A 15,300-nucleotide genomic window follows, 5' to 3' on the forward strand; every position below is an offset into this window, starting at 1 on the left:
GCTGCACCTGGGCTGGGACTGGTCCCGCCGGCGCAGGTTAGCAGGAAGCTCTCCACGCACTCACCGGACCTGGGCTAGGACTGGGTCTGGGGGTTCCCAGAAGTCGGGAGAAATTGCTACTCAGCGGGAGGGGTGGGGGAGGTACCTCTGAGTACAGTTTATACACATTAACAGAAAGTTAAACAGTCATACAGTCCTTGAACATTACTGTCTGTAATTCTCATTCTCTCTCCTCTTGCTTCTCTCTCTCTCTCTCCCTCTCTTCCTCTCTCCCTCTCCTTTTTTTTTTTTCCTCTCTCTCTCTCTGCTGGTCTCAAACTTACAGTGATCTTCTTGCCTTAGCCTCTTGAATGTTGGGATTATAGGCATGTACCACCACACCTGGATGTTTGTAATTCTTTATGCTGTAGTTAAAAAAAAAAATCCCACATTGGTGCTATGTCTGCCTACCACAATAAATAGAACATTAATCTATGTCTTAGGAAATATTCTCCAAGTTCTACAAGGAACAAATTCAAGGTTTCAGCTTATCACTCATTCTCAAAGACCTGAAAGTGAACTCCATGTCCCAGCTGTAGTTTGATCGGAGCTGAAAGGTATGGAATAATCATCTACATGATTATATTATGGATTCATATTTAACTCACCACTGACTAAAGCCCAAACACCAATGGATTAGTTTGGCCAGTACAAGCCTAGTATTTATCACAAAACTGAGGTACATACAAATATATACCTAAAACGCAGAACTAAAAAGCAGGCTATCTCAGGGTAGAGATTACTCAGAATCACTTCCCATGCCAACCTTCTTGCTTCATTCATCACCATCACTACCCTAAACTCTCACCGTTACCAATCTCAATCTTTGATCTTTATCAACCTGGACCTTTAATCAAGTCATTCTGCTCAACAATGCTGCTTAGACATTAGTAATTTGCCTTGAGTTATTTATGGCCACTGGATAAAGTTTAACCAAGTTACGCTGGCATTTAAATAACCAGTTCTTTTTCCCTGAACAATACCATAACTGTAACAGACATAATTCTGTCATAAGGACTACACCTTCACTTTGTAATGCACAGTAAACACAGACATGGCATACACAATGTGTAATATACACATATTCTTCCATATATGTGTGAAATCCTCTCCTCTCATCCCAATATAAGTGCATAAAATAATCTTAATCCACAATCTTGTTCTGTTTTGCACCCTTTACTCAGATACAAAGTATCATCTATATTTGATTTCTCAACACCAAGCACTTTTTTGGTCAAAATTAGATGTCATGAAGCATGAATATCTAATTCCTTTGAACTTTACCTAATACAGAATTCCACCTGAGGAGGGGGCTTACAGGTTAGCTTAGTTGTTTGCGGCGCCAGCTTGGGCAAACTCAGGTGCAGGGGGCCACGGTTCGATCCCCTGCTCCACAACCACACCAGACCTGCCCTTTAGGCAACCTGAGCAAGCAAAAAAAGAAAAAAAAAAAAATTCCACCTGAGAACTAAGGCGATGTGTTAGTTCAAATAAATAGTCTTAGACCCTGAAACAACTCATCTCTGACATAAAAAGTGTTTGGGAAAAATAAAGATATACCACATCTTCATTTTCCTTATTAATAAAAGGAAAGTATTAGGTTAGGTAATTGCTAAATAAATAGTGTCTTAGACCCTGAAACAACTCATCTCTGACATAAAAAGTGTTTGGGAAAAATAAAGATATACCACATCTTCATTTTCCTTATTAATAAAAGGAAAGTATTAGGTTAGGTAATTGCTAAAGTTTCTGCAAGTACTAATGCTCTGTGATTCTTTGATTCTCAATGCTACTTCATCTCTAGGAGAAAAAGTTCACACGTACCCACCAGTTCCACTAACAGACAGTTTTAGTGAAACTTGAAAACAGTTAACAGTTAACAGCAAGATAATGCTGTCCACGAAGTAAGAGTACAGACTGCACACAGCACACCAAGACAAAATGCAGACCACCATGAGTGCAAGAACACAACCATGATCGGAGTGTTAATTCTGATGAAAAGTATTGTGAAGTCAAGTTGAATTCAGTTAAGAAGAGCTATATATCAAACGTTTTCGCTTCTTCAAAGGAAAAATCTATAGTGGTAAGTTAACTTCAGTAGACCCTCGAATAATCAGTACAAATTCTTTAGTATGCCATAGCTGATAATACTGCTATTAAAACCACTCGTCCCACACAAGTTTATTCCAAGAGGGCAGCATCCAAATCATGGGCTCCTTCCGAGAATGTTGCCCAGCTTGTGACTGTAGGCCTAAATTATAGAAGGGACAATGGTTGAAGTCGTTAATTTGAAGAAATGGTTATAAAGATTACTTTTAGAGAGAATAAGGCATAATCGAAATATACCTAACTGTACTGGACTATGAGCTCCTCCCATGCAGGGCAAGTCCACTAAGCCCACTCCCTGTCACCTGCGGCCATCTGGACGATGCTATGTGAACAGAAGAAATGCATCACTGTTGGGTCTAAGCTGAACAACCAAGAGCTATGGGCCAGATGGGATCAGAGAGCAGATTTATGAAAAATACAAGGGAAGGAGAAGGCAGGACTATAGTCAGTACAGAGGCTGAGAGCCTCAAATTCTAACTGGCAGTAAGGTCCAGCATGTTTTTTAAAAAATTTTTTTAAATCAATCTTTTCTTTTTTCTTTCTTTCTTCAATTTGGTACAGGGTCTCACTACACAGCACTAACTTGTAGTGATCCTCCTGTCTCAGCCTCCCCAGTGTTGGCATCACAGGCATGCAACACGACACCCGGTTTCAGTGGCCGGCACAGTGGCACAGCATGCGGTACCGGGGACTGAACCCAGTCCTTGCACCTGCCAGGCAGCCACTTAGACCACTGAGCTATCTTCCCCAGCTCCCCAACATGTTTTTGAATGGTGGTCTGAAATGGCAAGTGAGTTTACAGAAGAAAAGTCATGGCCACAAGGAACTGTGAGAAGTGGGCCCAAATGAGCCAGTAGCACAGATTTTGAAGTTACTAAGGACAGAAGAAACAACTGCAGAAGGGACAAGATAATCTTGATATCAAAAACTGAAGTACACCTGGATGCCCAGAGAAAAAATGGGACAAAATACCACAAATCACAGCCTGCTGGTGCAGAAGAGAAGTCGGCGACTGTGAGAGAATAAGAGTCTGGGGTGAGCCACACGATCGGTGACAGGTAAGCCACACTGCTGGCTTGACTGGCTTAACAACTACCCAGGGAACCAGTAAGCCGCACTCCAGGTGTGCCTGGTGGATCCTGGAGGCGCGTGCTGTCGCTGTGCCCTCACCCACTCTTCCCATGCTGCTCCCCTCTGCTGCTTTCTGGTCATGCTGCTGTACTGAGCCACCCAACACTGGTCTGAGTCCTCTGAAACCTGCAGCCAAATTAAACCTCCTGTAGGCTTCAAGTTTTGGCCACCAATAGGAAATGAACTATGCTTGTGCATCTTTTGCATTATTCCAACTTTATTATGTCCCTAGGCAGCCATCCTAAATTCATTAAAAATCAGTAACATTTATCAAATACTATGGAGACAACTAACAATCTAAGAAAAACATAATTTCAAATAGTAATTGGGCCAGGGAGATAGCTCAGTGGAGTAAGTGCTTGCCTGGTAAGTGCAAGGTCCTGAGTTTGATCCCTGGTACCACAAACAAACAAACAACAACAACAAACAGTGATTGACTGTTTCATTTAAAAAAAAAAAAACACCCCAAAATAGATAAGCCTGTTGATTTTCCTAATATGTCAGTTTTGGCAAGTATACTAGTAGTTAATGAAAAACCCATTTAGAAGAATATTTTTCTACTTAACAGAATTGCTTGCTGTTATGATTGTGTCTAGTTGTCATTCCAAAGCCTCATGCAATCAGTGTGGGTGGGCTTCTGGAACAGACGACTAATTTATGGTCCAATGCTGGGACTAAGGGTGCAAGGGCTACATCTGCCCTAGAGGGCAGGTCTCCTGCATACAATGTAAGGGAGGGAAAGAGGCTTGTTCTTCCCTCCTCTCTTGTTGCTTTTGCTGTCTTCCACCACCATAAACACTTGCTCCTCTGCCCTGCCACCCTGCCTTAGAGCCAGCCAATTGTGGACTGAAACCTCTACAAACTAAATAAGCCAAATAAACCTTCCCTCTTTTTAATGATTTGTCTCAACAACAAGAGAAAAGGGAGACAATTTGGTTCTGTCATTGCTGTGTCTAAACCTGCCCATGTGGTCCAGGAGCTCTTGGGAAGGGCTTGAGGGAAGATTCTGGAATGACCTAGAGACACCACTGAAACAGCAGGGCTAGAATGCCGCAGGCTGTTCTGGATAGGAGATTCCGGTCAGAGCTCAGAAGAGTAGAAATTCGGTAAAGATGAGGCTCAGGAGGTTTCTGCTGGGAAGCATGACTATAATGGCTGTAAGACTCCTGAGGATGTATGCTATGGCTTGTCAAAAAGTTTGTCTGCATTTTGCTCACAGAGACTTTGCCTAAGACTGAGATTAAGGGTAGTGGACTAACTAATCTGGCAGAAGAAATTTTAAGGCAGTCAAATGTTGAGGCAGTGGCATGCTATGGTTTGGGCTTTTAGCCAGATCTATGTTGAGAATCTAGAGCAAAGAGCACAGCAGAATGATTTAAAACATTGTGAGTTTGGCCAGAAAGCAAGCTCCAATAAGCTGTGGACTGCAAAGATAGAGTACAAGAGATCCTGACTGCTAAGAAGCAGGAAAAATTGCAAAGATTGCCAGAGGTCATCAAAAATATCAGCAAGTCTCTACCCTTTGTAGCCTCAAAACTGCAAAAGTGAAAGAACTCACTCTGAGAAGAAAGTCCCAGAGCACCACATTACAGAACAGCAGCAGCACAGGGAATTTGTTCCTTGGGCTTGAATTCACAGTGCTCAGTGGTCCATGCACTTTAACCCTATAGCCAAGACACAAGGAAGCTGGGCTACTGCTCCAGCTGGTAGCACACCCTGGCAGCACCGAATTGGTGCCAGTTTTAAGTGCATACAGAATAGAAGAGTTATGGGTTCAGCAAGGCCGGACAGGCCAGGCAGTGTGCCTCTGACAGGCCAATGTGTGAAGCTGTGAGTGTGAAGCCAAAGGTTAAGTGGAGACTCCAGGAACACAGCCCACCCAATGGAAACTGCAGAAAGGCAGCGAATGGGCCCAAGAAAGAAGCTGTGGGAGCTACAGCCACAGAAGCTGTGAGCTCACATCTTGGCACACATGGTCTGGGATACTGCACACGGAACAAGAGCACTCAATGTTTGCCATTCTGGTTTTGTTGTTGTTATTTTGTTTTGTTTTTTTGTGGAACCGGGGATTGAACTCAGGCCCTTGTGCTCGCCAGGGAAGCACTTATTCTACTGAGCGATCTCCTTGGCCCCCCTATGCTATATTTTGGACTTGCTTTGGTCCCACTTCTTTGCATCCCCCTTCCTCCAACTCTTTTGGAACGCAAATGTGTATTTTATGCCATTGAATGCTGGAAATGTTCAACTTTCTTTTCACTTGTGCACAAGCTCACAGCTAAGAGTTTGCCTTAGATCTCAGAGGAGACTTGGGACTTGGACTTTTCAGCAATGCTGCTTTGCCAACTCTTCAAGATGGACTAAATGCGTTTTTCATAAAGGAATATATGTGAGTTTTTGGGGCACCGAGGCCAGAATATTAGGGTATCTCAATGTCACCCCAAAGCCTCATGCAGTCATGAGGGTGGGCTTCTAGAGTCTGTGACTGATTTATGGTCCTGGGGCTACATCCACCCTAAGGGCAGGTAGCTCGCATACAACATGAGGGAGGGAAAGAGGCTGTTCTCCCCACCTCTCGCTAGCCTTTAGCATCCTCCACCCCAGATGAATGTTTGCTCCTCTGCCACGCCACCTTGTTTTAGACCCAACCAGCTATGAATTCAAATCTCTACAAACCATGAGCTAAAGCTTTCATCCCCCTTAACTTGTAGGTGCTGGATATTTTGTCTCAGCAATAAGAGAAAAGTAATAAAGACAGTTACACTAGAACAAACAAATCCATAAATTCAAATGTCTTTGGACTTTAAAAAATGCCTCACCCATGCCAAAGATTTACATGAATATTGTTATACATTTTGGCATGCCTCAATTCATAGAGGGTTGTTTTCTAAAACCTTACTCTAAATTGGCTTCCTGGAACTCAGAGTACCTTTTCCCACTAAAATAATTTTATAAAGGGTATAGGACTTCAGGATCACCCCAAATAAATCTATAAAGGTCAAATTTATTGGACCGATTGTGTTTTGTTGAAATATTGTGGGTTGTCAAAAAAGGAGACTCCTTCCACACAGAAATGGGAATATAAATTAATAAAACCACTGTCAAAATCCACATGAAGACTCCTCGAAGAAAAGTAGAGCAGATTTACAATTTGATTCAACCATGCCACTCCCTGGTGTATAACTAATGGAATTGGAGTTGGTATACCACCGGAATGCCTACATACCCACATTTACAGGACAGCATACAATGAGCAACATATGGAACCAGCCTAGGTGTGCCCTGAAAGAGGATTGCAGAAAGGAAACACGGCACATATACATAATGGAGTCATTCAGCCATCGAAGAACAGAATGTGTCACTCGCAGAAAAGTGGTGGATCTGGAGTTCACTGTGTTGAGTGAATAAGCTACACTATGGAGGACAAACACCATGTGTTCTCCCTCATATACAGAATCTAAAACAGTGACAACAAAGTAGAAGAGAGACTACTGTTAGACAAGAGGAAGGAAACAGAGGGAAGAAAGGAGGTGTAAGGATGGGTAATGGAGGATATTATAAAGATTTATTATACACATTGAAATCCTTCAAAAATGTGAAACGAGGCAGAGGGTAGGGTAAAGGGTGGGAGCATGGGGAGTGTCTTAGTCACTTTCTGTTCCCCAGGATGCCCAGTCTACAGTTGGCAGGCTCCAGAGGCAAAGAACAAGGGCTCGGTACAGGAGCAGCTAGCCGCTCACCTCACAGCAGCCAAGAACCAAAGAAAGAAAAAAGAGCAGGGCTGGGGAAGGCGACACATTCCATCTAGGCTACACCCCCTGACCTGTCTCTTCCAACCGGGCTCCACCTTCTAACAGCAACTCAGTGATGAAGCCTGCATAATCCAATCATCTTCCATAAGCCCTGGCCTCTGAGACCACAAGGCCTTCAGGGGACATCCAGATAACGATTGTTAACAGGATGGGGATGACTACAGTCTGCAGTGTGCACCTACACATCTGCCAAACTGAAGCCCATTCCTTTGTACAATCATTAAGCACTAATAAAAATGTGGAGAAAATATTCTATAAAGGTCAAATTCATTGGATCTATTGTGTCTTGTTAGAACATTGTGGGTTTTTTCTTTTTGCTATTAACCATTTTGAACATCATTTGGTAAATAAATGCAATAGTGATTCTAGGGATAATTTTCTCCAACACTCTGCACATGCATACACATGCATGTGCGTGTACACACAAACACACACACACACACACAGACACACACCCTCTTACCCAATCTGTATACCAAGAGCTCCCATCCTCATTACAATAAACACAATGAAGGAAACTAGAGTGTCAGATGGGCTCGTAGACCTGAAGGGTCCCAGAGCTCACTGAGCAGCAGTAGTCATGCAAGCGTCTGCAGGAACTGATCCTACTGGGTCTTCACAAGGTCAGTGCGAGGCAGTGGCCTGTAACTTCCACCAGGTTTGTCTTCCAGAAATACAGTTTAAAAAAATTAAACTTCCTAATCATTATCTTTAATACATAATATTTGAGTGTTTAAAACTCAAAGAAAATTATAAGTTATTTCTGTGAGCTTCAGCCACCTCCAAAGATCTAAAAACAACCCCTTCTCCACAGCTGCAGAGATGGAGAGGCCCACGGGACCTGCACAGCAGCTGGCGACTGCTTCCTGACGGCAGGCACAGGTGTCCCTTTGCTAAGGGCAGACGCCAGCAGCAGGCCATGGCAACTTGTATCCAAGGAGCCGACTGCCTATACTTGGGGGCTACTTTTCCACTCCACCCAAACACATCCAGATTCCACTGCTTTGAAGATTAAGCCACAAAACTGTTCTCACAGATGCAAGAAAAAGCTGTTTAGGAAAAAAAAAAAATCTCACAGTAATCTAATTTCATACGGGCATATTTTTTATATGCCTATTCATTTGACAACCTGAGAGAAAATAACAGGGATTCAGTACTTCCATTAAACTATTCTACTATTCAGTCCTAATGCCAATTGTATTACCTTTAAATTCAGTTTTATGAATGCTTTAATTATACAGTGCTATAACGGTAAGATTCTAATTTTTTTTTTTTTTAATTTTATGTACTTGATACAGGGTCTCGCTAGGCAGCTCAGACTTGCAGTGATCTTCCTGTCTCAGCCTCCCCAGCGATGGGATCAGAGGTATGCAACACCACACCTGGCCTGGTTGGCTGACTCAGCATGCCTGGGGTTCAGGGGTCAGTATGGAAAGAGGTACCAGGCATTGAACCCGGGTCCTTGTGCTTGCCAGGCAGGAGCTTAGACCATTGAGCTGTCTTGCAGCCCCTAAATGTATTTTTATGAAGTTGAGATCCACAAATTTAGAATAGTGACTTCTCAGAGACCACTTAAGAATATACTGAAACTAAAGATTCTCAGACCCTACAGCTCAGCTGAGGTCTATTCCACTTGCCTGCATAGGTGTTGGCCTTATTCAGGAGGTCTGTACATGCGTGCATGTCGGCAAAGGCCCGGATTCCTAAACAGTTGACAGGGTGAAGCTGGGATTCCAAAAATTCACAGCAAGTCTTCTTCACATCCTGTAATTGTAATAGACCAGCTGCTGGCAGAAGTACCTGCAACACACAAGTGAATGTGCTTAGGCAACTGGCTGGGGAACACACTGTCTCTGTGTACTCCGTCACCTACGGCACAAGAGATCGAGCCACAGCCTGTGGTCTGCATCCACACCCAGACACTCCACAGCAAGTGGAACGATGGCGACTCTTCACATTCTCTTGATTTCCATGGAATCCTTCAAAGGTCTTCTCAGTTATAAGAATATAAGAGATGTCACACTGTACTCTATTAATTTGGATTGGTGAACATAAAACATTTCTCAGAGTTTTAAAAACACAAATTATGCATTAGGATGCTTGGTTTTGTTCCCCTGAGTACTAGCAGTCCACAGCTTCAAGGATTTGTGGTGAGGGATGAGACCAGAGTAAAAGAAAACCTCAACAAAGTCATGTTTTGCAGACTGCCTGTTATACTGGCTGGAAACTGCCTGCCTTAGTGGGCAGAATAACTTAAAGTTGGACATGAGTATCTACAAGCAAACAATTTCTCTAGAATGCAATGCATGTGCAAAAAAAAAAAAAAGGAAAGGATAAACTATTAATTGCCTAATTTTTAAGTTGGTATTTATATTTAGTAACTCCATGTGATTTTATATTAATTATAGATTGTGCTATGGGATTTAATCATTATCTTCACTATAATCACTACATCCATCCAATACTGCAATTCTTTTTCAAATATGTCAACAATGGAAACATTGTTTCTGGTTTTTTTTTTGTTTGTTTTTTTTTTTTGCGGAACTTCGGATTGAACTCAGGTCCTTGCGCTTGCCAGGGAAGCGCTTCTTCCACTGAGCCATCTCCCTGGCCCCAGAAACACTGTTTCTTGTAAGTGAATTGGAGCAATACTATGTTAAGTGCTATATTTGAAAATCAGTATTTCCTGCTCTGTCATAAAAGAGAAAAAAAAAATCAACTACTAGAACAATTTTATTTAAGATTATACTGACATAAAAATAAACCCGTCTAAGTTCCTTTAGGAATTACTTTATTATATACCATACTGCAACCCAAAGAATGTAGCTGGAAAAAATAACAAATTTTCTAAAAACAACTTTCCTAAGTCGACATAGTAATACCTAGATTTGGAAAACAAAGTGCCCCTTTTTTTCCATGTCATAAACTACCACTGTTTGCTGAAACGAAGCGTTGAAGTTTCCACTCCAGGATCTAGGAGCTGTGTGTATTGTGTACACGGTACACACAATCAAAGAGCTATAAACTAATTAAAGAGTAAGAAGGTGATTTTTTTGGTTTTAGCCCAACTCCTGAACTACTGTTAGTCTTCTCTGAGAATATTATCTAGACCTTCTGAATGTAAGAAAGATAAAGTCTAACTAACGTGTTTATAGCCAAATCTTTTACATAATATAGAACAGTTTCTTATGAGAATGAGTCTCAGGAAGGTTTTAATTTGTTGATAATTTTCAAGTTGGAGGTTTTACAACACTGTTATACTCATGCTCTGAAGCAACATAATGCACATTCCAAGATGCTTAGCAGCACAATCATTTAATTGAACAGACATCACAGAGTTAGAAAGTGGTCTTTGGTGTAGTATTTAGTCTCTCTGAAATTTACACAAATAGAAATGATCATGCATCTAATCAGCATTTTCCCAGAGACAACATGGCACAGTTCAGTAATCAAATTGCTTGGTAACACAGAAACATGGGGAGGAAAAAGTAGTTTAGCAGAAACAATCCTGCTCCTACATAGTTGGCAGGAGTGTACACTGGGTTAACTTCCAGGAAAAAACAATTTGTTCATTTCAATCGAAATTACAAATGTAGTACCTATCCTCTGACTCTGCAATTTAACCTACTCATAAGCTAATATACACACAAAATCTCATATATACATAATTATTCATTATAGCATTATTGTTATCTCTAAACAGTTTTTCAGGTCATTTTTTGAAAGCGTGCATCATGAAACTAACTAAATAAATATAACCATCCACTCAGTGGAATACTCTGCAGGCATTCAGAAGAAAGCAGAATACACACTTACACAGCTACCACCTAAAGCAGCCGCCAGCACAGCTCCACTTTGGTTTACTGACTCCATCACTTCTGTACATCAGCAGTCTGAAGGTCACCAGAGTGGCAGCAAGGTCGCACAGACCTTGCTGGCTACAGCGATGACTTACTGGCTCCACGTTTGGTAGAGACACTGAGTACAAAGGCGAGCACGCGTGTGAGCGCGCACTCACACATCTTTTGGCAGTGAACCCTATAAAATGACTCAGTCTTATGAAATAATCTTGCTAGGACTAAAGAGCATCACTAACTGGTCCTGCTGGCTCATACAATGTCTGGTGACCTCCAGCCATTTGTAATACAAAGAGGAACGCAGTTAGAGCCACACCACCTAGCCTTTGTCATGGATTGAAAGGCCAGTTAAAACAAAGCAAAAGAAACATGCTCTGCTTTCAAACAAACCATGCCCCATGATCTGATCCACTCAGGCAGGGGGGAACTGGGTGTCTGGGAAGGAGGTCAAGTCAAGCCTCCTAATCTGTCTGATGAAGAAGGCAAACGCTACGAGGTTAAGAGGCTTTTTCAAGTTATACGGCAGCTATGGAAAGGTAAGGGCATCACAGAATCAGCCAAATCTTTGGTCTGCGGTTCTAGTATCTTTAGGACTATCTCTAGGTGCAAAACAGAAATGCTTGTATAATTTCGAAACCTGCATACTTTTCATTGGAGTAATAAAGATTCTCACAGTTGCTTCCATTTATTAATTATTTTGTTAGGCACTGGTGCTAAGCATAAGGAATAGTATCTCACTGACCCAATCACAGATAAGTAAATAGCCTTGAAGACACCACAGAACTCGCCTAAGGTCACATACCTGGACCTTATGCAAGGTGTGACCTGATCTCACAGGACAGGCCAAGGTGGCCAAGGTGCAGCGTGCACCAAAAGGGGTGCAAGCACTTCAGAAGGTACACAGCAGAACTCAAGTTACCAGGAACACATTTTAAATGTTATCATCCATTCATTTCAATAATACAAACATTTTCTCATTAGTAAATTTACATAAGCAAAAATTGAGTCAATGTACATAGAGAAAAATACTGAATTTTTAATAGCTTTCCCAGTACAGAATACAAGGAAGTCCCGGAGGTGGTGTACCAATGACTGAAATTTGGAAAATGCTGGTTTGTGAGAACACATTGAACAGTCTGGTCTTTTCATATTGACACCATTCTGGCTCCTGTGGTTTTACGTATCACTGAAAAAGCAGAACAAGCTTACTTGTTTGTTTCTTGAGACAGGGTCTCACTATGTAGTTCAGGCTGCTCTTGAATTCACTGTGTATCCCAAGCTGGCCTTGACCTTACGGCAACCATCCTGCCTGGGCCTCCCAAGTGCTGGGGTGACAGGTGTACACCAACACACCGGGTGCAGAATGTGCTCTCACCTGGTACTGTCACAACCCCATGGCTTATTTTCTACTAAGGCAGATAAACTCCATTACTAGTAAAAAAGTGGAAAACACCTAGCAATATAATGTGCTTGTGCTCATAAAAAATATCTTGGGCATTGTCAGTAAAAATTTCTACAAATTTTATGTCTCTAAAATATTTTTCTGAGCTCCCCGGAGCAAAGGAGCAGCTGAACATCAACTTGGGTGTGGGTACCGGGGACTGAAACAAGGCCTTCACACTGAACTAATTCTAGCTCACTTGCATTATGTATTTATTTTTGAGACAGGTTCTAAGTCACTAAATTGCTCAGGCTGGACTCAACCTGCAGTCTTCTCATCTCAGCCTTCCAGAGCCCAGCTAACAATTGTGCTTTTCATGAAGTAGAATTAAATGTCTAGCCATCCACCAACTGAATAAATGGAGGACTTCCATTGATTTGTGCTTCCTTAGCATTGGCTGTGAGACTGATGAGGATAAGCTGCAGGCACTCAAGAGCCTGACGTGCATTCCAAGCCACAAAAGAAAGAACAGGAATAGTATCTGAGTGTCCACAACATCATCTAAGACCCAAAGGGTGACTGACTCTTGCGCTGATGCATGCAGAGGAAGAGTCACAGTCCCAAAACATCTCTCAGGTTTGTGAGCCTCCAGGAGAAGAGCAGAGCAGGTGAGGGGGGCTTCGCCCTTCCACAGCGTTCCCCTTCGGTCTGCTCCACCATGCCTGAGCCCTTTCCTCCACCCCGAGAGTCCCGCCTGGGTCGGGCCCTTGCCAGTCACTAACAGCACTGCCTCATTTCATTTGCTTCCGGCACACACACTGTGCAGCTGAACCCATCTGCATGCCTCTGTCCCCAAGTTTACTGTCTGGCTCCCTTCTAAGAAATACAAGCTCTGTGACAGTAGGATCACATCTGTTTTACTGCCCTGCTGGATCCTCAGGTGCTAGAACACTCATGGCAAACCGATGGCACGCATGCCACAGTGGGCTGTTTGTAACACTGTATGTTTGCCATCACCATCCTAGAATATCGAGGTACCTCATAAATGAATCAATTTGAATATAAATTGTTACTCCCTCAGGTGCTTGTAAAAGATGTGCAATCTGGATATGCTCTGGGCCCCAATCACTCTATCTCCAGGAATGTATCTACACAGGACACTGCGTGCTCCTTCTGATCTGTTAAGCCCCATGCTAGCCCAAGCAGCCAGTGCAGTGACCAGTCAGCAGCAGACTCTCTCAGCCCTGTGAAGCTAGAACACAGCCCCAGCCCAGCCTCCGCCCCACCTCTGCCTCACTGTCTTCCACCCAGAACCTCAGGATGCACTGGGCACTCACACTGGCATATCCAGACACACCGTGTGACCCACCCTGGGCCACCAGGTCCCTAGAGACATATTTCCTCTTTGATCCCAAGCAGATTAGAGACAGACACTGTTCGTGTGACTCCTCAAAAGATTCTGGTGAGAATCAACATTCAGCACATAGTTATGGCAGGAGCTGTGTCACCCCAGGTACCCTCTCTGCAGTCTGGTTCAAACTCCCTAAGCACTTACTTGCTGCTCCCTGGAACCACCTCCCAGGTAACAGCCACACTGAAGCCCTGCTTTCACAGAATCCCAGGTTATTTAAGGACCTTGGAACAAACTGCAAGCGTGGACATACTCAGAGGAGTGTTACCTACAGTGTTGTTTACAGTATCAAAACTCAAAAAGAAATTGTCTAATATAAGCCATAGATGAAACAAATTCTGTAATAGCAATAAAACTAAAGAGTTTACAGGTATTAAAAAAAGAGACAGTAGAACCCAGATGTGGTTATTATGGACCTATAATCTCAGAGGCTGAGGCAGGAGGATCACTGCAAGTTCAAAGTCTGCCTGAGCTACACAGTGAGTTCAAAGCCAGCCTAATTTTCAAAGCAAGGCCCTGTCTCAAAAATAAACAAATTAAAGCTGGCCAGATAGCTCAGTGGATTAAAGCCTCTGCTTAGGTAGAGCGTAGGGACCAAGGCTCGATTACCACCACCACATACCTGCCTGCCCTGCCCCCGGGGTGTGCCGAGACAGTGATTGAGCCTGGGCGTGGTAGGGTTCCCCTGTAATCCCAGTACTTGGGAGGCTCAACACAGGAGGATCACTACAAGTCTGAGCTGGGTAGTGAGACCCTATAGGTCCTGTACTAAATACATACATACATACACACATACACACACACACACACACACACAAATCTAAAAAACAAACAAAAGACGATGTGGTAGACAAATGTATCATGACTTAGAAAATGAGCCTCATATAATACCAGGCAACCTTCTAGTCAACGAGTCACATGTACCATGATGGCTTCCCACGCAGCTAGGTGTGCAGCAGGCTATTGCAACTAGGTCTATATTGGTACATTCTGCACATCCCTGATGATGACTTTCTCAGGATGTCAATGTATGTCTGTGTTTAGAAACAAAAATTTCTAAGCAGTACAACCTTTCCTGTTTTTGTAAAAGAAAATAAGTATAATTTGTTTAGTGAAGTTCTATATAGTTTCTAATGTTTTGCTTGTTTTGTATTATTTTGTATTCTTTTTAGGTAATAATAAAAAACAAAGTTGGAATTTTCCGAATTCCTACATATATTCTACTTCATAGAAAGTAGGAAATTCAGGGCCAGGGAGATGGCTCAGTAATAAGCACTTCCCTGACAAGCGCAAGGACCTGAGTTCAATCCTTGGTTCTGCAAAAAAAAAAAAAGAAAGAAAGTAGGAAATTCAGCTGCACAAGCATTATGAAAAGAAAAACATACATACAAACGTACATGCATACAATATGTATATACAGAGAGAGAGAGAGAGAGACAGACAGACAGACACACAAAGAGGCACAACACAATGTCCTAAATATTCTACAATGACACACACCCTTCAAAAGGTCATATTTTCTATTTTTCTTTTTAATTTATTTATTGTGTGTGTGTGTGTGTG

General features: G+C 42.5%; 1 protein-coding gene across 3 annotated transcripts in view; it reads right to left on the reverse strand.

Annotated features, from left to right (window-relative positions):
- Positions 1-15,300, reverse strand: part of Klhl2 (kelch like family member 2) — a 108,726-nt gene that overhangs the window by 45,081 nt on the left and 48,345 nt on the right. For all 3 annotated transcript variants that reach the window (XM_023714664.1, XM_004630607.3, XM_023714665.1), the window contains one exon: positions 8,726-8,888. In XM_023714664.1, the coding sequence (XP_023570432.1) occupies positions 8,726-8,888 (163 nt within the window). The remainder of the gene's footprint in view (positions 1-8,725; positions 8,889-15,300) is intronic.

Source organism: Octodon degus, unplaced genomic scaffold (assembly GCF_000260255.1).
Source record: "Octodon degus isolate 3935 unplaced genomic scaffold, OctDeg1.0 scaffold00036, whole genome shotgun sequence".
In the NCBI taxonomy this organism is placed as follows: Eukaryota; Metazoa; Chordata; class Mammalia; order Rodentia; family Octodontidae; genus Octodon; species Octodon degus.